Here is a 23,348-nt window from a genome sequence, read left to right as displayed (position 1 = left end):
AAGTTTTACAGAAATGTCTTCTTAAGTGAATTTAATAGAAAAATCGAATCGTAAACAAGTTTAAGCCACATTTAAAAAAATTCAGGGCTCACATATTTCTGTGATTGCATCTTCAACATTAAATTCAGGGTCAAATTCCAGTTTAATCCTTAAAATACTTAATGAATATGTTTTAGGGCAATAATTTTAAAATAAATGTCTGAAGCAGTCCTAGTTACATGAGTTTTGATATGACTGTCAACAAGTCCAGTGTTAAAGACACTTAAATTCCGGTTACATTCCTCCCGTTGCTGTGTTCACTGTAGGCAGGAAGCTCCACGATCCACATCATTAATTACAAAGTTTGCAAATGGAATGAAATCATTGAGATCTGGCTGAGCTTAGTGGGAGGGGCTGAGTTGTTGCATCAAAACCACTAATAGAATGGAATCGTCTTTATTACAACATTTTCTAGAATTCTGCTGCTGGTTCTATTCGTGTTACACATTCAACAATCAGTTATTTGTTCATATTGTATCGACACACAAGTATTTACTGCACAAGTATCTACGGATCTATAGAAAGCGTACAAACAAACCTGAGTCTATCACAGACAACAAACATCTACAAGAGAGTACAGTCTACTACTGGCACGTTGTAAGTAGCTGAACGTAAGTGCACTAATAATGTCTTCATTTAAGAAAGAAGTTTATATTCTTAATGATGATTTTAGTCATATAACTGTCAACAATTTTGAGACTGTGTGTTTGTGTCATCAAACTATCTGCAGCAACATGCTACAGATGGCTTTATGTCTCTGTTGTAAGATTTTCTTTACAGTTTAGTGTCAATGATTGTAAGATTTGTGCATCTTGTAACACAGAACGATATAAACAGATGATCAGTGGGAGAAAGAAATGCACAAATTGTTGTAAATGTATTTTGTTTTCTGTTTAGGTCATTTTAATTTTATAAGACAAGTTATAGCATTTACTTTTAACTGGTGAAAACAGGTCAAAGTATAAATCAAACCGAGGTCTGCAAATTTTTACACATTCATTTACAGATGTCCATTAAATCTTCAAGGATGGATTCATCAATAAACTAAAATGCCTCTGTCCCACATTTTACACACCTAAATAAATATGCAATGGAAATGCTCAGTTTGATTAAGCAGTCAGATTGTTGCAAGCTTTCTGTGTCTGCAACCAAACTTTAAACCATGTGGAGAAGTACCTCCATAGCTGTGGAGAGATGATGACCCCCGTTAGCTATTAGATAAATCTGGTTGATTGATCAAACAGCATCTTCATTAACTATTCATTTGGGCATGTAAAAGCTTCTTATTTACACATTTGAATTTGGAGCCAATAAATTTGTTTCAAACTTGTGGACATGTTGAAGTGTACCTGTTGTTACACATTCAAATATAGTTAAAAAAACAAAAACAAAACACAAAGAAACAACATGTATCAGTAACAAAACTTATGTCTCTGTCACAGCGACATTAGAAACCAAACAATAACAGAAGTAAATGAAAAGTAAATTAAATTACAACATTGAAATACAACTCTTTTTTTATTATTCATTTATTTCAAAAAGACAATGCATATTCATGAACATATAAATGTAAATATGGCAGAATTAGCCCGAAGGCTACTTTACATCTGTAGTTACTGGCAGGTCAAAGAGTTAAAAACATCATATGACATTACAACTTCACACAATATACAGACTAAGATCAAATTATTAACGACAATTCATAAAACATGGGAAAAACAACACAATAAAACACAATCAAGACTTACAAGAGCAACATTTACATAAGAGCACAACATCAATAATCACAAATCTGGGTCCCCTTGAGCCATCGTTTCAAATTAATTTTAAAAGTATTGAAAGTGGTAGAGACTCTTTTTGCAGCTGGGATATTATTCCAGATTTCTGAACCCTTGACTGATAACACCTGCTGGCTGAAAATAGTGCGTCTATAGGGTATTACACAATCACCTCTGGTAGAGGCTCTTGTTACTCTACCACTAGTACTGGTTTTGACCATAATGACCTCACCCAAGGGTGGTGGAGCGAGTCCATTTAAGACCTTATAAACTGAGCAGGCTAGTTTAAATCACTTTTTATATCACTAGACAGAAGGCAATAGCGTCTCATAGCTTTCCTTATTTGCCACTTTCATAGTTTGAATCATCAGATTCTGCTGATCTGTCTGGGTGGGACATGATGATATAGTATGATGAGGATAATTATGAGATCTCATGGTCGCTTTTGTTTGTATGTCCATGTTTTGGATTATGCAAAAACCTTTTGAGCCAAGTTATGAAACTTATTGGAGAGTTGGGGTATGAGCAAAAGAAAAAGCATCTGTCTCTGAATGATTGGCCTGTAGGTGGAACCTGCTGGTTAGCGCCAGGCCACTGTTTGTTATGAAGGGTTATTTGGGTTTTTATGAAAGAGCCATTTTGATTGTTTTAAAAATAAAAATTTTCAGATATTCTTGTCATAACTCGTTGTACTACTTCAAACTGCATTTAAACGAACATTTATCTCTTCTGCTCTCACAGTCATCATTTCTGGCACAATGGAACGAAGAGGTCAGCCTCGAGGCCGGGGAGGATTCACTGGATCCGACCAAAACGTCTTCCAAGACCGTGCTGAACTCAGAAAGTCCTTGGATGCTGCTGTGTCTGAAAACAGCTATCTCAGACAGTACACCAACAATCTGTGGCGTCGCATGCATGACCTTCTGGATGAAAGAGACCAGCTCCAACAGACCGATGAGCACAAAGTCTCCACAGCGAGCCAGTCTGAGTCTGACCGGAATCCAAAGGAGGACAAGAAGCAAGACTGGGACGCTGTCAAAAAGCAGATGGAGCATGACAGAGGGGAAATTGAGCAGGCAAAGAAAGCGCTTGAGGAGACCAAGAAGGTCCTCCAGATGGAGAAGGAACATCTAAATGAAGAGAAGAAGAACCTGGAAGCTGACAGACAACATTTAGAGGAGATCAAGGCTAAAGTGAAGAAAGCCTTCCAGACAGAGCCTGGCCTCAACACACCAGAGGACAAGAAACAAGACTGGGAGACTGTTTTAAAACAGCTGAAGGACGACAGACAAGAAATCCAGGAGACAAAGAAAGTACTTGAGAATACCAAGACAGCTCTGGAGATGGAGAAGGAACATCTGAAGGAAGAGAAGAAGCAACTGGAAGCTGACAGACAACATTTAGAGGAGGTGAAAGCAAAAGTGAAGGAGGCCATCCAGAAAGTCAAAGAGGAAAAGAAAAAAATCAAACAGGAGAAACAAATGAAGAACAAGACTGAGGACAAGCAAAATTTGGAGAAGGAAAAGACAGCCCTGAAAGCAGAGAAACAAACTTTGCAGGTGGAGGCAAAGAAAATGGAAGATCATCATAAAAGAATCTTAGAAGAAAATGAAAATTTGGAAAAACAGAGGTACAAGATGGAGCAGGAAAAAAAAGCTCTGCAGGAGGAACAAGAAAAGCTGGAGGAAATAAAGCAAGACCTGCAGGAGAAGAAGAAAGAATCTGAGGAGACTTCTAAACAACTACAACAAGAAAAGCAAGAACTCCAGGAGCAAATGAAAATATTGGAGGAAAAACAGCACGACCTTCAACTCCAACAGGAAGCTTTTCAGCATGACCTCAAACTTGAAGAGGAGCAGAAAGAAAATTTGCAACAAGAGGCAAAGAAATTCAGAGGGAGTCAGAAAATCCTCCAAGAACAAGAGGATGATTTAAAAGAACAAAGGGACAAAGTGGAGCAGATAAAGACAGCCCTGCAGGATGCACAGAAAAAGTTGGAGGATAAACATAAAGACCTGCAAGAAAAGACAAGACATTTCGAGGAGACTGTAAAAAAACTGGATCAAGAAAAAATAGAAGTTCAAGAGCAAATGAAACTGGTTGAGGAAAACCGCCACCAACTTGAACTCCAAAAGAAAGACTTTCAGCAGTGTGTCAAACAAGTTGAGGAGGAAACATCTAAACTGATGGAAGTAGATGAGAAAAACAAGGAGATGGATAAAAAGCTGCAGGAGAAAGAGTTTGAGCTAAACCAGTACAAGAACAGACTGGAGCAGGAGTCTAAAGAGATGGAGGAAGAGAAGAACAAGCTGCAGCTGGAGAGACAAAACGTGGAAGAGAAGAAAGCAGAGCTACAGAATCTCTGCCAGGATAACAGTGTGAAACCAGACCTACCAGAGCTAGCCACTGAGACAAAGAGCAAAAAGGGAAAGAAAGAAAAGAAGAAGAAAGAAAAGGACGAGAAAAAAGAGGAAAACAATCAGAAAGCTGCAAAGAAAAAGCGTGGCTTCTTTAGCTGGTTCAAAAGGTCTAAAAGAGACAGCAACAAGCAGGTGGAGGAGGCTCCTGGTTGTTCAACTTGGACTGAATAATCTGCAACTCTTCCATCCATCCATCTCTCCATAAAGAAGAGAATATTTATTGTGAAGAGAATAAATTAATCTTAACAAACCCCCCACCCCACCCTCAAAACCCCCAAAATTCTCTTTGCATACCACATTCATGTCCATGTTTGCAGCTGTCTCTGTAGACACACGACTATGAAAGTTTCCCTCAGTTTTATTCATCTGCTCCCTCACTGTTCTCTCCACTGTGCGCTGCCACACACCTGTTCACGCGCTCTCAGTGCACCGCCTGCGTCAACACGCTTGCTCAACTATTGGTTGGAATTGTAGCTATAAATGTGGCACAATTCCAGCCAATCACAGGCTCGGATAAAGTCATCTGGTTGGCTTCTTCGCTGCATCGCGATAAGACTGGAAAAATTTCTATCTAAGTCAAGAGGAGTTGTTAGTTTGAAACTTCACTACAACAACTCTTGATTTTGAGATGATTTGTTCCAGTGTTACGGTGGTGCAGCCAAGCAGCTGATCAGGATAACTTTGTCCCTGTGATTGGTTGGAGTTGTGGTACGTTTGTAGCGCTTCCCCAAGTTGAGAGATGTCAGTGTTGACAGAACAGAGCACAGGCTGGACACTGTGAGCATGTGCACAGGTGTGTGGCAGCGTGCAGAGGAGAGAACAGTGAGGAAGCAGATGAATTAAACTGAGGGAAACATTTATGCTCGTGAATGTACACAGATACAAAACAAACATGGAAATTAAATGTGGTAGCACAAAATTTAATTTTGTTTGCAGATTAATTTGTTCCTTCCAAAAATATTTTTCTTCACATTGTAACAGATGTACCTGCAAGAGATATTTACCTGCACTCAGACTGACTCTGCTTGCTCAGGAATAAGGAACAATCATAACACCAACAGCCATCGTTCCCTCTACCTAATTCATCCTCAGATCCAGTCTCCTTTAAGCCCTCATGTTGTCTCCGTACCTCCTCTATTATCCCTTTCTGGGGAACCGCTACGTCCTCTTCTTATTTGTTTTTATCCTGTGAAGCTGTCTTATATTTTCAAATGTGCTTTCAGTCAACATGAATGGTCTGAATCGCTGTATAAATTCAGCCAAATAAATGACATTTGCATTAATTCTGCCTGTTAACTCTTACAATTGTTGTGTGAATGTGGTTATTATTCATGAAGGACTGAACTCTACTATCCCAGATTAATCTTTTTCTTTAACTAAACAGTCATTATATTCGTTCTCAGACTGCTTATAAGCAACATACCTGAATGTAAAGGTTTCTAATCTGAAAATGAAACATTTCATGGATTTCACCAATGACTTATTTTAGCAGACTTTAACTTGATTCATGTCTCTCTATAAGATTATTAAATGATTCACTTATTTATTTATTTCTCACATTCAAGATTATGTGAACCTTCCCAACAATCATGTTAAAAAATAACACAATTCAGGAATATTTTATCCATCATATGCATCCAAATCTGAACTGAGCTCATTCTTTCTTCCTGGATTACAATCACCACGATGCATTTGACTCATATGAAATGTAGACAAATAGGAAATTATATCCATGTCTAAGAACACCAAATAATCAAAGCCTCAAAAGAACAATGATTGCATGGTAAAGATAAACAAAGGGTTGATCATAAATAGAGTTAAAATAGGTCCTGATTTAATGCTTTTCACCTCATTAGTTTGAAGACTTTAATCCGAGGAGGTGAGTGAACGACAGTGTGACTGACTGCGGTTGCTCTCTTAAAAACTTGGGGTAACTAGGAGGAAGAAAAACTAGGAGGAAAAAAAACTTTAGTTTATACTGTTTTCCTTATGAAACTGAAGCACTTCATTCATCAATGCTTTGATTGTAAGATATCTTTGAGAAAAAAAAACTTTGTTGTTGTTAAAAAGTCAGTGGGGCTTATAAGCATCAACTTGCTTGTCATAATGCACTAATGATTTTGGGCCCCAGGAAAAGAAACTGAAGTGGGCCCCCGTCTGAAAATTTTGATACTGTAATACATAAAATGAGCAATTTTAGTGGTATTTTGACCATCTTACCTATATTTGTGAAAAGAAAAACATGACAGTAAAGTTACTTGGTTGGTTAAGCACTAAAAATACAATGAAGTTTATTTAGATTCAATTATTTGCTGCAAGACGGATACTTTATATTTACAAACCCATCTATCTTTTTTGTTAAAATACTTAACAATTATCTCAAGATCAATTACTTAAAATACAAAACTTAAATACAAAATAACCTCGTCCATGAAAATGAAATGTGTTAATAATTTGTGGAGAAACAAATCAAATCCCAGCTAAAAGACCATCAAAAACAACATAGCCACTTGTTTTTTATGATTTATTGTATTATGATCATTAAACATTATGACTGAAAAAGAGGAAACTAAAAATTAATAAATAAAAACAAATCAGAAGCAAATAGTGAAATTAATTAGGAAGGCTCAGAAACAGAAAATAGCAGGACCTCACATGGTATATTTTATTATATGAATTGAATGTATTACGGTCACAAGCAAACCACTGTGGAGATTTACAGCCAAACAATGTCTGAGAGCATCTTTAAAATTAAATAATCACATTTTAAAAGGTAGAACTTTGTCTAATAAGACCCCCTTTTCAGAGACCCATGGTATGGTATGGTATGAAATGGTATGGTATGGTATGGTATGGTATGGAATGGTATGGTATGGTAAGGTATGGTATGGTATGGTATGGTATGGTATGGTAAGGTATAGTATGGTATGGTATGGTAAGGTATAGTATGGTATGGTATGGTATGGTATGGTATGGTATGGTATGGTATGGTATGGTATGGTATGGTATGGTATGGTATGGTATGGTATAGTATGGTATGGTATGGTATGGTATGGTATGGTATGGTATGGTATGGTATGGTAGGACACAGAAACATTCACATTCTGCACACATTTCACAGACATGTCAAATGTGTGACTTAAAATACTTAATGAATATGTTTTAGGGCAATAATTTTAAAATAAATGTCTGAAGCAATCCTAGTTACATGAGTTTTGATATGACTGTCAACAAGTCCAGTGTTAAAGACACTTAAATTCCTGTTACATTCCTCCCGTTGCTGTGTTCACTGTAGGCAGGAAGCTCCACGATCCACATCATTAATTACAAAGTTTGCAAATGGAATGAAATCATTGAGATCTGGCTGGGCTTAGTGGGAGGGGCTGAGTTGTTGCATCAAAACCACTAATAGAATGGAATCGTCTTTATGACAACATTTTCTAGAATTCTGCTGCTGGTTCTATTCGTGTTACACATTCAACAATCAGTTATTTGTCCATATTGTATTGACACACAAGTATTTACTGCACAAGTATCTACGGATCTATAGAAAGCGTACAAACAAACCTGAGTCTATCACAGACAACAAACATCTACAACAGAGTACAGTCTACTACTGGCACGTTGTAAGTAGCTGAACGTAAGTGCACTAATAATGTCTTCATTTAAGAAAGAAATTTATATGCTTAATGATGATTTAAGTCATATAACTGTCAAGAATATGAGACTGTGTGTTTGTGTCATCAAACTATCTGCAGCAACATGCTACAGATGGCTTTATGTCTCTGTTGTAAGATTTTATTTACAGTTTAGTGTCAATGATTGTAAGATTTGTGCATCTTGTAACACAGAACGATATAAACAGATGATCTGTGGGAGAAAAACATGTACAAATTGTTGTAAATGTATTTTGTTTTCTGTTTAGGTCATTTTTATTTTATAATACAAGTTATAGCATTTACTTTTAACTGGTGAAAACAAGTCAAAGTATAAATCAAACCGAGGTCTGCAAATTTTTACACATTCATTTACAGATGTCCATTAAATCTTCAAGGATGGATTAATCAATAAACTAAAATGCCTCTGTCCCACATTTTACACACCTAAATAAATATGCAATGGAAATGCTCAGTTTGATTAAGCAGTCAGATTGTTGCAAGCTTTCTGTGTCTGCAACCAAACTTTAAACCATGTGGAGAAGTACCTCCATAGCTGTGGAGAGATGATGACCTCCGTTAGCTATTAGATAAATCTGGTTGATTGATCAAACAGCATCTTCATTAACTATTCATTTGGGCATGTAAAAGCTTCTTATTTGCACATTTGAATTTGGAGCAAATAAATTTGTTTCAAACTTGTGGACATGTTGAAGTGTACCTGTTGTTACACATTCAAATATAGTTAAAAAAACAAAAACAAAACACAAAGAAACAACATGTATCAGTAACAAAACTTATGTCTCTGTCACAGTGTCATTAGAAACCAAACAATAGCATAAGTAAATGAAAAGTAAATTAAATTACAACATTGAAATACTGTTTTTATATCACTAGACAGAAGGCAATAGCGTCTCATAGCTTTCCTTATTTGCCACTTTCATAGTTTGAATCATCAGATTCTGCTGATCTGTCTGGGTGGGACATGATGATATAGTATGATGAGGATAATTATGAGATCTCATGGTCGCTTTTGTTTGTATGTCCATGTTTTGGATTATGCAAAAACCTTTTGAGCCAAGTTATGAAACTTATTGGAGAGTTGGGGTATGAGCAAAAGAAAAAGCATCTGTCTCTGAATGATTGGCCTGTAGGTGGAACCTGCTGGTTAGCGCCAGGCCACTGTTTGTGATGAAGGGTTATTTGGGTTTTTATGAAAGAGCCATTTTGATTGTTTTAAAATTAAAAATTTGCAGATATTCTTGTCATAACTTGTTGTACTACTTCAAACTGCATTTAAACGAACATTTATCTCTTCTGCTCTCACAGTCATCATTTCTGGCACAATGGAACGAAGAGGTCAGCCTCGAGGCCGGGGAGGATTCACTGGATCCGACCAAAACGTCTTCCAAGACCGTGCTGAACTCAGAAAGTCCTTGGATGCTGCTGTGTCTGAAAACAGCTATCTCAGACAGTACACCAACAATCTGTGGCGTCGCATGCGTGACCTTCTGGATGAAAGAGACCAGCTCCAACAGACCGATGAGCACAAAGTCTCCACAGCGAGCCAGTCTGAGTCTGACCTGAATCCAAAGGAGGACAAGAAGCAAGACTGGGACGCTGTCAAAAAGCAGATGGAGCGTGACAGAGGGGAAATTGAGCAGGCAAAGAAAGCGCTTGAGGAGACCAAGAAGGTCCTCCATATGGAGAAGGAACATCTAAATGAAGAGAAGAAGAACCTGGAAGCTGACAGACAACATTTAGAGGAGATCAAGGCTAAAGTGAAGAAAGCCTTCCAGACAGAGCCTGGCCTCAACACACCAGAGGACAAGAAACAAGACTGGGAGACTGTTTTAAAACAGCTGGAGGACGACAGACAAGAAATCCAGGAGACAAAGAAAGTACTTGAGAATACCAAGACAGCTCTGGAGATGGAGAAGGAACATCTGAATGAAGAGAAGAAGCAACTGGAAGCTGACAGACAACATTTAGAGGAGGTGAAAGCAAAAGTGAAGGAGGCCATCCAGAAAGTCAAAGAGGAAAAGAAAAAAATCAAACAGGAGAAACAAATGAAGAACAAGACTGAGGACAAGCAAAACTTGGAGAATGAAAAGACAGCCCTGAAAGCAGAGGAACAAACTTTGCAGGTGGAGGCAAAAAAAATGGAAGATCATCATAAAAGAATCTTAGAAGAAAATGAAAATTTGGAAAAACAGAGGTACAAGATGGAGCAGGAAAAAAAAGCTCTGCAGGAGGAACAAGAAAAGCTGGAGGAAATAAAGCAAGACCTGCAGGAGAAGAAGAAAGAATCTGAGGAGACTTCAAAACAACTACAACAAGAAAAGCAAGAACTCCAGGAGCAAATGAAAATATTGGAGGAAAAACAGCACGACCTTCAACTCCAACAGGAAGCTTTTCAGCATGACCTCAAACTTGAAGAGGAGCAGAAAGAAAATTTGCAGCAAGAGGCAAAGAAAATCAGAGAGAGTCAGAAAATCCTCCAAGAACAAGAGGATGATTTAAAAGAACAAAGGGACAAAGTGGAGCAGATAAAGACAGCCCTGCAGGATGCACAGAAAAAGTTGGAGGAAAAACATGAAGACCTGCAAGAAAAGACAAGACATTTCGAGGAGACTGTAAAAAAACTGGATCAAGAAAAATTAGAAGTTCAAGAGCAAATGAAACTGGTTGAGGAAAACCGCCACCAACTTCAACTCCAAAAGAAAGACTTTCAGCAGTGTGTCAAACAAGTTGAGGAGGAAACATCTAAACTGATGGAAGCAGATAAGAAAAACAAGGAGATGGATGAAAAGCTGCAGGAGAAAGAGTTTGAGCTAAACCAGTACAAGAACAGACTGGAGCAGGAGTCTAAAGAGATGGAGGAAGAGAAGAAGAAGCTGCAGGTGGAGAGACAAAACGTGGAAGAGAAGAAAGCAGAGCTACAGAATCTCTGCCAGGATAACAGTGTGAAACCAGACCTACCAGAGCTAGCCACTGAGACAAAGAGCAAAAAGGGAAAGAAAGAAAAGAAGAAGAAAGAAAAGGACGAGAAAAAAGAGGAAAACAATCAGAAAGCTGCAAAGAAAAAGCGTGGCTTCTTTAGCTGGTTCAAAAGGTCTAAAAGAGACAGCAACAAGCAGGTGGAGGAGGCTCCTGGTTGTTCAACTTGGACCGAATAATCTGCAACTCCTCCATCCATCTCTCCATAAAGAAGAGAATATTTATTGTGAAGAGAATAAATTAATCTTAACAAATCCCCCCACCCCACCCTCAAAACCCCAAAAATTCTCTTTGCATACCACATTCATGTCCATGTTTGCAGCTGTCTCTGTAGACACACGACTATGAAAGTTTCCCTCAGTTTTATTCATCTGCTCCCTCACTGTTCTCTCCACTGTGCGCTGCCACACACCTGTTCACGCGCTCTCAGTGCACCGCCTGCGTCAACACGCTTGCTCAACTATTGGTTGGAATTGTAGCTATAAATGTGGCACAATTCCAGCCAATCACAGGCTCGGATAAAGTCATCTGGTTGGCTTCTTCGCTGCATCGCGATAACACTGGAAACATTTCTATCTAAGTCAAGAGGAGTTGTTAGTTTGAAACTTCACTACAACAACTCTTGATTTTGAGATGATTTGTTCCAGTGTTACGGTGGTGCAGCCAAGCACCTGATCAGGATAACTTTGTCCCTGTGATTGGTTGGAGTTGTGGTGCGTTTGTAGCTCTTCCCCAAGTTGAGAGATGTCAGTGTTGACAGAACAGAGCACAGGCTGGACACTGTGAGCATGTGCACAGGTGTGTGGCAGCGTGCAGAGGAGAGAACAGTGAGGAAGCAGATGAATTAAACTGAGGGAAACATTTATGCTCGTGAATGTACACAGATACAAAACAAACATAGAAATTAAATGTGGTAGCACAAAATTTAATTTTGTTTGCAGATTAATTTGTTCCTTCCAAAAATATTTTTCTTCACATTGTAACAGATGTACCTGCAAGAGATATTTACCTGCACTCAGACTGACTCTGCTTGCTCAGGAATAAGGAACAATCATAACACCAACAGCCATCGTTCCCTCTACCTAATTCATCCTCAGATCCAGTCTCCTTTAAGCCCTCATGTTGTCTCCGTACCTCCTCTATTATCCCTTTCTGGGGAACCGCTACGTCCTCTTCTTATTTGTTTTTCTCCTGTGAAGCTGTCTTATAATTTCAAATCTGCTTTCAGTCAACATGAATGGTCTGAATCTCTGTATAAATTCAGCCAAATAAATGACATTTGCATTAATTCTGCCTGTTAACTCTTACAATTGTTGTGTGAATGTGGTTATTATTCATGAAGGACTGAAACTCTACTATCCCAGATTAATCTTTTTCTTTAACTAAACAGTCATTATATTCGTTCTTAGACTGCTTATAAGCAACATACCTGAATGTAAAGGTTTCTAATCTGAAAATGAAACATTTCATGGATTTCACCAATGACTTATTTTAGCAGACTTTAACTTGATTCATGTCTCTCTATGAGATTATTAAATGATTCACTTATTTATTAATTTCTCACATTCAAGATTATGTGAACCTTCCCAACAAGCATGTTAAAAATAACACAATTCAGGAATATTTTATCCATCATATGCATCCAAATCTGAAATGAGCTAATTCTTTCTTCCTGGATTACAATCACCACGATGCTTTTGACTCATATGAAATGTAGACAAATAGGAAATTATATCCATGTCTAAGAACACCAAATAATCAAAGCCTCAAAAGAACAATGATTGCATGGTAAAGATAAACAAAAGGTTGATCATAAATAGAGTTAAAATAGATCCTGATTTACTGCTTTTCACCTCATTAGTTTGAAGACTTTAATCCGAGGAGGTGAGTGAACGTCAGTGTGACTGACTGCGGTTGCTCTCTTAAAAACTTGGGGTAACTAGGAGGAAGAAAAACTAGGAGGAAAAAAAAAACTTTAATTTATACTGTTTTCCTTATGAAACTGAAGCACTTCATTCATCAATGCTTTGATTGTAAGATGTCTTTGAGAAAAAAAGCTTTGTTGTTGTTAAAAAGTCAGTGGGGCTTATAAGCATCAACTTGCTTGTCATAATGCACTAATGATTTTGGGCCCCAGGAAAAGAAACTGAAGTGGGCCCCCGTCTGAAAATTTTCATACTGTAATACATAAAATGAGCAATTTTAATGCTATTTTGACCATCATACCTATATTTGTGAAAAGAAAAACATGACAGCAAAGTTACTTGGTCGGGGAAGCACTAAAAATACAATGAAGTTTATTTAGATTCAATTATTTGCTGCGAGACGGATACTTTATATTTACAAACCCATCTATCTTTTTTGTTAAAATACTTAACAATTATCTCAAGATCAATTACTTAAAATACAAAACTTAAATACAAAATAACCTCTTCCATGAAAATGAAATGCATTTATAATTTGTGGAGAAACAAATCAAATCCCAGCTAAAAGACCATCAAAAACAACATAGCCACTTGTTTTTTATGATTTATTGTATTATGATCATTAAACATTATGACTGAACAAGAGGCAATAAAAATTAATAAATAAAAACAAATAAAATCAGAAGCAAATAGTGAAATAAATTAGGTAGGTTCAGAAACAGAAAATAGCAGGACCTCACATGGTATATTTTATTATATGAATTGAATGTATTACGGTCACAAGAGAACCACTGTGGCGATTTACAGCCAAACAATGTCTGGGAGCGTCTTTAAAATTAAATAATCACACTTTAAAAGGTAGAACTTTGTCTAATAAGACCCCCTTTTCAGAGACCCATGGTATGGTATGGTATGGTATGGTATGGTATGGTATGGTATGGTATGGTATGGTATGGTATGTGTCACAGTGCATGATCAGCGCTGAGTTTTCCCAGCCACCCCTGAATGTATTCTCTCTCCAACTCTGCTGATTACTGATGCGCTCCACCTGGTCTGGGCTCCATATATACCTGTCTGTGACAACTCTTCTCTGCCAGATCGTCTTGGTTTTTTCCTTGTACGCTTCCAGCCCTTCTCTCCTGCCTGCTTATCTGATATCTGACCTGTGACCCGTTTTTTGGACCTGGATTTCCCGACTCAGCCTGCTCCCTGTCTGGTAAAACCGTGCAACTCTGCCTCTGATCATTGACCAGTATTTCGACCTGGAAAACCCGATTCTGCCTGCTCCCTGTCTGTTGATTCTGCCTGTGATTCATTCTGCCCGGTACTCTGACCCTTGGACTGTCCCCAGGATTTGGAATTTGGATTACGGATTTGCCCCTGGCCATTGGAGACCTCTGGAGGATTCCCGAGGATCTTATTCAGCCTGGATCACCCCCTTTGTCATTATCAGAGCAACTAACTATCTTTCTGGTTCTGCAGTTCCCACAGCCCCGGCAGAAGCTACTATCACAGCCTCACGGTTCCTGAAAACCATCCTGTTGGTTTCCATCCCCGCCGCTGGTACGTGAACAATATTTTTCGTACATTCCTGTTTATACTGGCGGGATCCTCACCTGAGTTCTTCCACCTGCAGGCTAAGCTGACTGCACAAACCAGACCTGATTTCCCTGCTGAAGTTCACATCACCTCAATAAAACTATTCTCACCTATTCCTCAGCTCAAATTTATTTGTGGTCCAGTTTGCTGATTCGTGACAGGTATGGTATGAAATGGTATGAAATGGTATGGTATGAAATGGTATGGTATGGTATGGAATGGTATGGTATGATATGGTATGGTATGGTATAACACAGAAACATTCACATTCTGCACACATTTCACAGACATGTCAAATGTGTGACTTAAAATACTTAATGAATATGTTTTAGGGCAATAATTTTAAAATAAATGTCTGAAGCAATCCTAGCTACATGAGTTTTCATGTGACTGTCAACAAGTCCAGTGTTAAAGACACTTAAATTCCTGTTACATTCCTCCCGTTGCTGTGTTCACTGTAGGCAGGAAGCTCCACGATCCACATCTTTAATTACAAAGTTTGCAAATGGAATGAAATCATTGAGATCTGGCTGGGCTTAGTGGGAGGGGCTGAGTTGTAGCATCAAAACCACTAATAGAATGGAATCGTCTTTATTACAACATTTTCTAGAATTCTGCTGCTGGTTCTATTAGTGTTACACATTCAACAATAAGTTATTTGTTCATATTGTATCGACACACAAGTATTTACTGCACAAGTATCTACGGATCTATAGAAAGCGTACAAACAAACCTGAGTCTATCACAGACAACAAACATCTACAACAGAGTACAGTCTACTACTGGCACGTTGTAAGTAGCTGAACATAAGTGCACTAATAATGTCTTCATTTAAGAAGGAAATTTATATGCTTAATGATGATTTTAGTCATAAAACTGTCAACAATTTTGAGACTGTGTGTTTGTGTCATCAAACTATCTGCAGCAACATGCTACAGATGGCTTTATGTCTCTGTTGTAAGATTTTCTTTACAGTTTAGTGTCAATGTAAGATTTGTGCATCTTGTAACACAGAACGATATAAACAGATGATCAGTGGGAGAAAGAAATGCACAAATTGTTGTAAATGTATTTTGTTTTCTGTTTAGGTCATTTTAATTTTATATTACAAGTTATAGCATTTACTTTTAACTGGTGAAAACAAGTCAAAGTATAAATCAAACCGAGGTCTGCAAATTTTTACACATTCATTTACAGATGTCCATTAAATCTTCAAGGATGAATTAATCAACAAACTAAAATGCCTCTGTCCCACATTTTACACACCTAAATAAATATGCAATGGAAATGCTCAGTTTGATTAAGCAGTCAGATTGTTGCAAGCTTTCTGTGTCTGCAACCAAACTTTAAACCATGTGGAGAAGTACCTCCATAGCTGTGGAGAGATGATCACCCCCGTTAGCTATTAGATAAATCTGGTTGATTGATCAAACAGCATCTTCATTAACTATTCATTTGGGCATGTAAAAGCTTCTTATTTGCACATTTGAATTTGGAGCCAATAAATTTGTTTCAAACTTGTGGACATGTTGAAGTGTACCTGTTGTTACACATTCAAATATAGTTAAAAAAAACAAAACACAAAGAAACAACATGTATCAGTAACAAAACTTATGTCTCTGTCACAGCGTCATTAGAAACCAAACAATAACATAAGTAAATGAAAAGTAAATTAAATTACAACATTGAAATACAACTCTTTTTTTTATTCATTTATTTCAAAAAGACAATGCATATTCATGAACATATAAATGTAAATATGGCAGAATTAGCCCGAAGGCTACTTTACATCTGTAGTTACTGGCAGGTCAAAGAGTTAAAAACATCATATGACATTACAACTTCACACAATATACAGACTGAGATCAAATTATTAAGGACAATTCTTAAAACATGGGAAAAACAACACAATAAAACACAATCAAGACATACAACAGCAACATTTACATAAGAGCACAACATCAATGATCACAAATCTGGGTCCCCTTGAGCCATCGTTTCAAATTAATTTTAAAAGTATTGAAAGTGGTAGAGACTCTTTTTACAGCTGGGATATTATTCCAGATTTCTGAACCCTTGACTGATAACACCTGCTGGCTGAAAGTAGTGCGTCTATAGGGTATTACACAATCACCTCTGGTAGAGGCTCTTGTTACTCTACCACTAGTACTGGTTTTGACCATAATGACCTCACCCAAGGGTGGTGGAGTGAGTCCATTTAAGACCTTATAAACTGAGCAGGCTAGTTTAAATCACTTTTTATATCACTAGACAGAAGGCAATAGCGTCTCATAGCTTTCCTTATTTGCCACTTTCATAGTTTGAATCATCAGATTCTGCTGATCTGTCTGGGTGGGACATGATGATATAGTATGATGAGGATAATTATGAGATCTCATGGTCGCTTTTGTTTGTATGTCCATGTTTTGGATTATGCAAAAACCTTTTGATCCAAGTTATGAAACTTATTGGAGAGTTGGGGTATGAGCAAAAGAAAAAGCATCTGTCTCTGAATGATTGGCCTGTAGCTGGAACCTGCTGGTTAGCGCCAGGCCACTGTTTGTTATGAAGGGTTATTTGGGTTTTTATGAAAGAGCCATTTTGATTGTTTTAAAAATAAAAATTTTCAGATATTCTTGTCATAACTTGTTGTACTACTTCAAACTGCATTTAAACGAACATTTATCTCTTCTGCTCTCACAGTCATCATTTCTGGCACAATGGAACGAAGAGGTCAGCCTCGAGGCCGGGGAGGATTCACTGGATCCGACCAAAACGTCTTCCAAGACCGTGCTGAACTCAGAAAGTCCTTGGATGCTGCTGTGTCTGAAAACAGCTATCTCAGACAGTACACCAACAATCTATGGCATCGCATGCATGACCTTCTGGATGAAAGAGACCAGCTCCAACAGACCGATGAGCACAAAGTCTCCACAGCGAGCCAGTCTGAGTCTGACCGGAATCCAAAGGAGGACAAGAAGCAAGACTGGGACGCTGTCAAAAAGCAGATGGAGCGTGACAGAGGGGAAATTGAGCAGGCAAAGAAAGCGCTTCAGGACACCAAGAAGGTCCTCCAGATGGAGAAGGAACATCTAAATGAAGAGAAGAAGAACCTGGAAGCTGACAGACAACATTTAGAGGAGATCAAAGCTAAAGTGAAGAAAGCCTTCCAGACAGAGCCTGGCCTCAACACACCAGAGGACAAGAAACAAGACTGGGAGACTGTTTTGAAACAGCTGGAGGACGACAGAAAAGAAATCCAGGAGACAAAGAAAGTACTTGAGAATACGAAAACAAATCTGAAGATGGAGAAGGAACATCTGAAAGAAGAGAAGAAGCAACTGGAAGCTGACAGACAACATTTAGAGGAGGTGAAAGCAAAAGTGAAGGAGGCCATCCAGAAAGTCAAAGAGGAAAAGAAAAAAATCAAACAGGAGAAACAAATGAAGAACAAGACTGAGGACAAGCAAAATTTGGAGAATGAAAAGACAGCCCTGAAAGCAGAGAAACAAACTTTGCAGGTGGAGGCAAAGAAAATGGAAGATCATCATAAAAGAATCTTAGAAGAAAATGAAAATTTGGAAAAACAGAGGTACAAGATGGAGCAGGAAAAAAAAGCTCTGCAGGAGGAACAAGAAAAGCTGGAGGAAATAAAGCAAGACCTGCAGGAGAAGAAGAAAGAATCTGAGGAGACTTCAAAACAACTACAACAAGAAAAGCAAGAACTCCAGGAGCAAATGAAAATATTGGAGGAAAAACAGCACGACCTTCAACTCCAACAGGAAGCTTTTCAGCATGACCTCAAACTTGAAGAGGAGCAGAAAGAAAATTTGCAGCAAGAGGCAAAGAAAATCAGAGAGAGTCAGAAAATCCTCCAAGAACAAGAGGATGATTTAAAAGAACAAAGGGACAAAGTGGAGCAGATAAAGACAGCCCTGCAGGATGCACAGAAAAAGTTGGAGGAAAAACATGAAGACCTGCAAGAAAAGACAAGACATTTCGAGGAGACTGTAAAAAACTGGATCAAGAAAAAATAGAAGTTCAAGAGCAAATGAAACTGGTTGAGGAAAACCGCCACCAACTTCAACTCCAAAAGAAAGACTTTCAACAGTGTGTCAAACAACTTGAGGAGGAAACATCTAAACTGATGGAAGCAGATAAGAAAAACAAGGAGATGGAAAAAAAGCTGCAGGAGAAAGAGTTTGAGTTAAACCAGTACAAGAACAGACTGGAGCAGGAGTCTAAAGAGATGGAGGAAGAGAAGAAGAAGCTGCAGGTGGAGAGACAAAACGTGGAAGAGAAGAAAGCAGAGCTACAGAATCTCTGCCAGGATAACAGTGTGAAACCAGACCTACCAGAGCTAGCCACTGAGACAAAGAGCAAAAAGGGAAAGAAAGAAAAGAAGAAGAAAGAAAAGGACGAGAAAAAAGAGGAATACAATCAGAAAGCTGCCAGGAAAAAGCGTGGCTTCTTTAGCTGGTTCAAAAGGTCTAAAAGAGACAGCAACAAGCAGGTGGAGGAGGCTCCTGGTTGTTCAACTTGGACTGAATAATCTGCAACTCTTCCGTCCATCCATCTCTCCATAAAGAAGAGAATATTTATTGTGAAGAGAATAAATTAATTTTAACAAACCCCCCCACCCCACCCTCAAAACCCCAAAATTCTCTTTGCATACCACATTCATGTCCATGTTTGCAGCTGTCTCTGTAGACACACGACTATGAAAGTTTCCCTCAGTTTTATTCATCTGCTCCCTCACTGTTCTCTCCACTGTGCGCTGCCACACACCTGTTCACGCGCTCTCAGTGCACCGCCTGCGTCAACACGCTTGCTCAATTATTGGTTGGAATTGTAGCTATAAATGTGGCACAATTCCAGCCAATCACAGGCTCGGATAAAGTCATCTGGTTGGCTTCTTCGCTGCATCGCGATAACACTGGAAACATTTCTATCTAAGTCAAGAGGAGTTGTTAGTTTGAAACTTCACTACAACAACTCTTGATTTTGAGATGATTTGTTCCAGTGTTACGGTGGTGCAGCCAAGCAGCTGATCAGGATAACTTTGTCCCTGTGACTGGTTGGAGTTGTGGTGCGTTTGTAGCTCTTCCCCAAGTTGAGAGATGTCAGTGTTGACAGAACAGAGCACAGGCTGGACACTGTGAGCATGTGCACAGGTGTGTGGCAGCGTGCAGAGGAGAGAACAGTGAGGAAGCAGATGAATGAAACTGAGGGAAACATTTATGCTTGTGAATGTACACAGATACAAAACAAACATGGAAATTAAATGTGGTTGCACAAAGTTTAATTTTGTTTGCAGATTAATTTGTTCCTTCCAAAAATATTTTTCTTCACATTGTAACAGATGTACCTGCAAGAGATGTTTACCTGCACTCAGACTGACTCTGCTTGCTCAGGAATAAGGAACAATCATAACACCAACAGCCATCGTTCCCTCTACCTAATTCATCCTCAGATCCAGTCTCCTTTAAGCCCTCATGTTGTCTCCGTACCTCCTCTATTATCCCTTTCTGGGGAACCGCTACGTCCTCTTCTTATTTGTTTTTCTCCTGTGAAGCTGTCTTATATTTTCAAATGTGCTTTCAGTCAACATGAATGGTCTGAATCTCTGTATAAATTCAGCCAAATAAATGACATTTGCATTAATTCTGCCTGTTAACTCTTACAATTGTTGTGTGAATGTGGTTATTATTCATGAAGGACTGAAACTCTACTATCCCAGATTAATCTTTTTCTTTAACTAAAACAGTCATTATATTCGTTCTCAGACTGCTTATAAGCAACATACCTGAATGTAAAGTGTTCTAATCTGAAAATGAAACATTTCATGGATTTCATCAATGACTTATTTTAGCAGACTTTAACTTGATTCATGTCTCTCTATAAGATTATTAAATGATTCACTTATTTATTTATTTCTCACATTCAAGATTATGTGAACCTTCCCAACAAGCATGTTAAAAAATAACACAATTCAGGAATATTTTATCCATCATATGCATCCAAATCTGAAATGAGCTAATTCTTTCTTCCTGTATTACAATCACCACGATGCATTTGACTCATATGAAATGTAGACAAATAGGAAATTATATCCATGTCTAAGAACACCAAATAATCAAAGCCTCAAAAGAACAATGATTGCATGGTAAAGATAAACAAAGGGTTGATCATAAATAGAGTTAAAATATATCCTGATTTATTGGTTTTCACCTCATTAGTTTGAAGACTTTAATCCAAGGAGGTGAGTGAACGTCAGTGTGACTGACTGCGGTTGCTCTCTTAAAAACTTGGGGTAACTAGGAGGAAGAAAAACTAGGAGGAAAAAAAAAACTTTAGTTTATACTGTTTTCCCTACGAAACTGAAGCACTTCATTCATCAATGCTTTGATTGTAAGATGTCTTTGAGAAAAGAAAACAAAACTTTGCTGTTGTTAAAAAGTCAGTGGGGCTTATAAGCATCATCTTGCTTGCCATAATGCACTAATGTGTTGAGTTAATAATAATAATAATAATAATATTAATAATAATAATAATAATAATAATAATAATAATAATAATAATAATAGTTTAGTTATAGACAAGTTCAAGAGCCATTTAAGTAAATTCAGGGCAGGAAGAGCTTTAATATTTCCATTGTCGGGTAGTAAAGAGTTCCAGTGCCGTGGAACAGATCAGGTGAAAGCCCTGATCCACATGGTATCCAGTCAGGGGGAAGGGCCAGAAAGATAAAGAGAAGAAGATTTGAGGGAGCAGGATGGCAGCATGAGTTGTTACAACTCATACAGAAATGTACTACATAAATAAACTTGACTTAAGCACAGAGGATGGGACTTTTGCTTGTAGCCTATTTAATGGCAGGCCAAGAGGCAAAAAAATAAAAAAATAAAATAAATAAAACTGATCCAAAATAACATTTAAAACAAAACCAAAAATGTTGTTAAGTTTATGCATTTCACCAATATTTCCTGTGTTTTCTGTCATCTTAATCTCAACAACATCTGTAATGTACTGGCTCCAGTTATAAAGTATTTGGGACAGTGGTACTAAATTAATGTATGTTTAAAATGTAGAAGACCTTTCTGTGTGTTGCCACTACTTTTGTACTCACACGTGAGCTACTTTCACTAGAGCAACAAAAAGTGTGACCCACTTACCTGTTTAAGTCCTTTTTGTCCCCATTTTCCAAAAACGCTGCAGGCAGGAGAAGAGAAATGAGAGGCAATGAAAAAGAGGAGGGAGGGGGAAAGAGTATGATTGTATGGAATGAGAGGAGGATAAGAGATGTACTGTATCGTATGAGGACGTTTGACCTTCTATAAATCAAAGTGTCTGCCTGCTGAAGGTCAGAAACTTCCCCTTGTCTTCCCTTTTGTTCTTCCATAGATGCTTCTTCAAATGTCTTGCTGTCTATCACAGTAATTTAGTCCAGATCAGGTCATTGTCTACTAGCACACCAGCTCTGTTGCTTCTCTTGTTCACTGTCAACCTTGACTTTCACATGAAAACTCTAATTTCCAGAAAGCCTGTACTCATTCACCCCATTTTTCCAGCCTCGACTTTCCTTGCCATGATGTATCGATTGAGACGAGTGCCACTCCCTTTTCATCCTCTTCTTTAAGCCTCTCTTGTGACCTAAATCCCTCTTGTCTGCTCATTAATTAGCTTTTGCAAGTGTGTCTTCCCCAGGGAGAGTGGGAAAACAAAAAAGCTCATTATAGACTACATCAATAAGGTGGGATTAATTATACATTGGCATGTGTGATCCATAGTTCTTTGCATACATACAATAAACAGCCCCCTATATATGACAGCGCTTAATTTATGTTTTCAGCAACATTGGGTACTCAGGATGCATCCTTGAGACTAAAACAAAGTAATCTAACTGCACTGGGTGCATCTCTTCATCCTTTTTACATGTATTTATTCTCATGGTGGTACAACCTGGGGCAAAAATGGTGGAATCATCACTCACATTATGTCCTTTCATTTGCTTTTGATTAATCTAATAGACAAATCACTGCTAGGACACAAAAGTAGTTTATTTATCAAGTGGCTTTGTAAAACATAAAAATTGAAAACTGAATGACATTGCTTTTTTTTTCAGATCAAGTGGAGTAAAATCAAGGGAAAAAAACATTCCAATTTGCATGTTCCAAGATATACCTTTACTTGCCTAAATTTGCATAAGAGGCACAGAGTTTTAACCAACCAACCACAACCAACTAACCACACTTACACTGGACTGTGATGTCCATCTGCAGCACCAAAGCTACAGAATATTCTTTTTAAAAGGGGGCTTTAAATTCCTTATCTAATGCAATCTTATGCTGTCACACAGAGACTATATAACATACAGCATATCAGTTATGAAGTATAATGAAATACTAAAGCTAAGGAAGATAATAAAGGGAACACAGAAACTCCATTCCATAGAGATAAAGAAAATTAGAAAAGCTATTATAGCTCCTGAAAAAAAGAAAAGGGGGAAATTTGGACTAGGCTTTGTATCTCAGTCTGATCAGAAATTTATGGGGACAATTTATTAAATAAGGCTTCATCCTACAAAGCTCATCTGTCAACGACTATAGAAATGTGAAGGAATGAATTCAAGAGGTCTAAAATTTCAGCGATATGCAAAATAAATCCCCCCCCCGCCCGCAAAGAAAATACATTACTAATACTGGAGCTGTATTAAGTAGTTGGAGGTCAGGTTATTCAGATTAGGCTTTTGTCTGTTGAACATTATGGTCCTTTTGGAAGCTTTTCCTGGCTTGCTGATTTTATTAATGAAAACAAAAGGGAGGTGCAAAGGAGGCAGAGTGACAAGACCTAGAGAAACACTAGTCTGTATGCAGTGCTTGCATTTTACCAAGTGAGCTATAGAGGTTTGTGTTAAAGGTCCCATATTAT

The 23,348-nt window shown here is 38.0% G+C and overlaps 2 protein-coding genes across 2 annotated transcripts; both read left to right on the top strand.

The window, feature by feature from the left end:
* Positions 1 to 631: 631 nt before the first annotated feature.
* On the top strand, positions 632 to 4,566 carry LOC121630427 (golgin subfamily A member 6-like protein 22). The gene is made up of 3 exons (XM_041970710.1): positions 632 to 636; positions 2,559 to 4,195; positions 4,555 to 4,566. Exons 2-3 carry the CDS (start codon positions 2,576 to 2,578, stop codon positions 4,564 to 4,566), a joined length of 1,632 nt encoding a protein of 543 aa, XP_041826644.1. The 5' UTR covers positions 632 to 636; positions 2,559 to 2,575.
* Positions 4,567 to 9,392: 4,826 nt separating this feature from the next.
* LOC121630426 (golgin subfamily A member 6-like protein 22) lies at positions 9,393 to 18,454 on the top strand. The gene is made up of 3 exons (XM_041970709.1): positions 9,393 to 10,857; positions 14,301 to 14,381; positions 17,121 to 18,454. The coding sequence occupies exons 1-3, from the start codon at positions 9,393 to 9,395 to the stop codon at positions 18,452 to 18,454; spliced, it is 2,880 nt and encodes a 959-aa protein (XP_041826643.1).
* Positions 18,455 to 23,348: the final 4,894 nt, after the last annotated feature.

Source organism: Melanotaenia boesemani, chromosome 19, assembly GCF_017639745.1.
Source record: "Melanotaenia boesemani isolate fMelBoe1 chromosome 19, fMelBoe1.pri, whole genome shotgun sequence".
Classification (NCBI taxonomy): Eukaryota; Metazoa; Chordata; class Actinopteri; order Atheriniformes; family Melanotaeniidae; genus Melanotaenia; species Melanotaenia boesemani.
The sequence above is the reverse complement of the archived record's forward strand: the minus strand, read 5'-3'. Positions and strand labels throughout refer to the sequence as shown.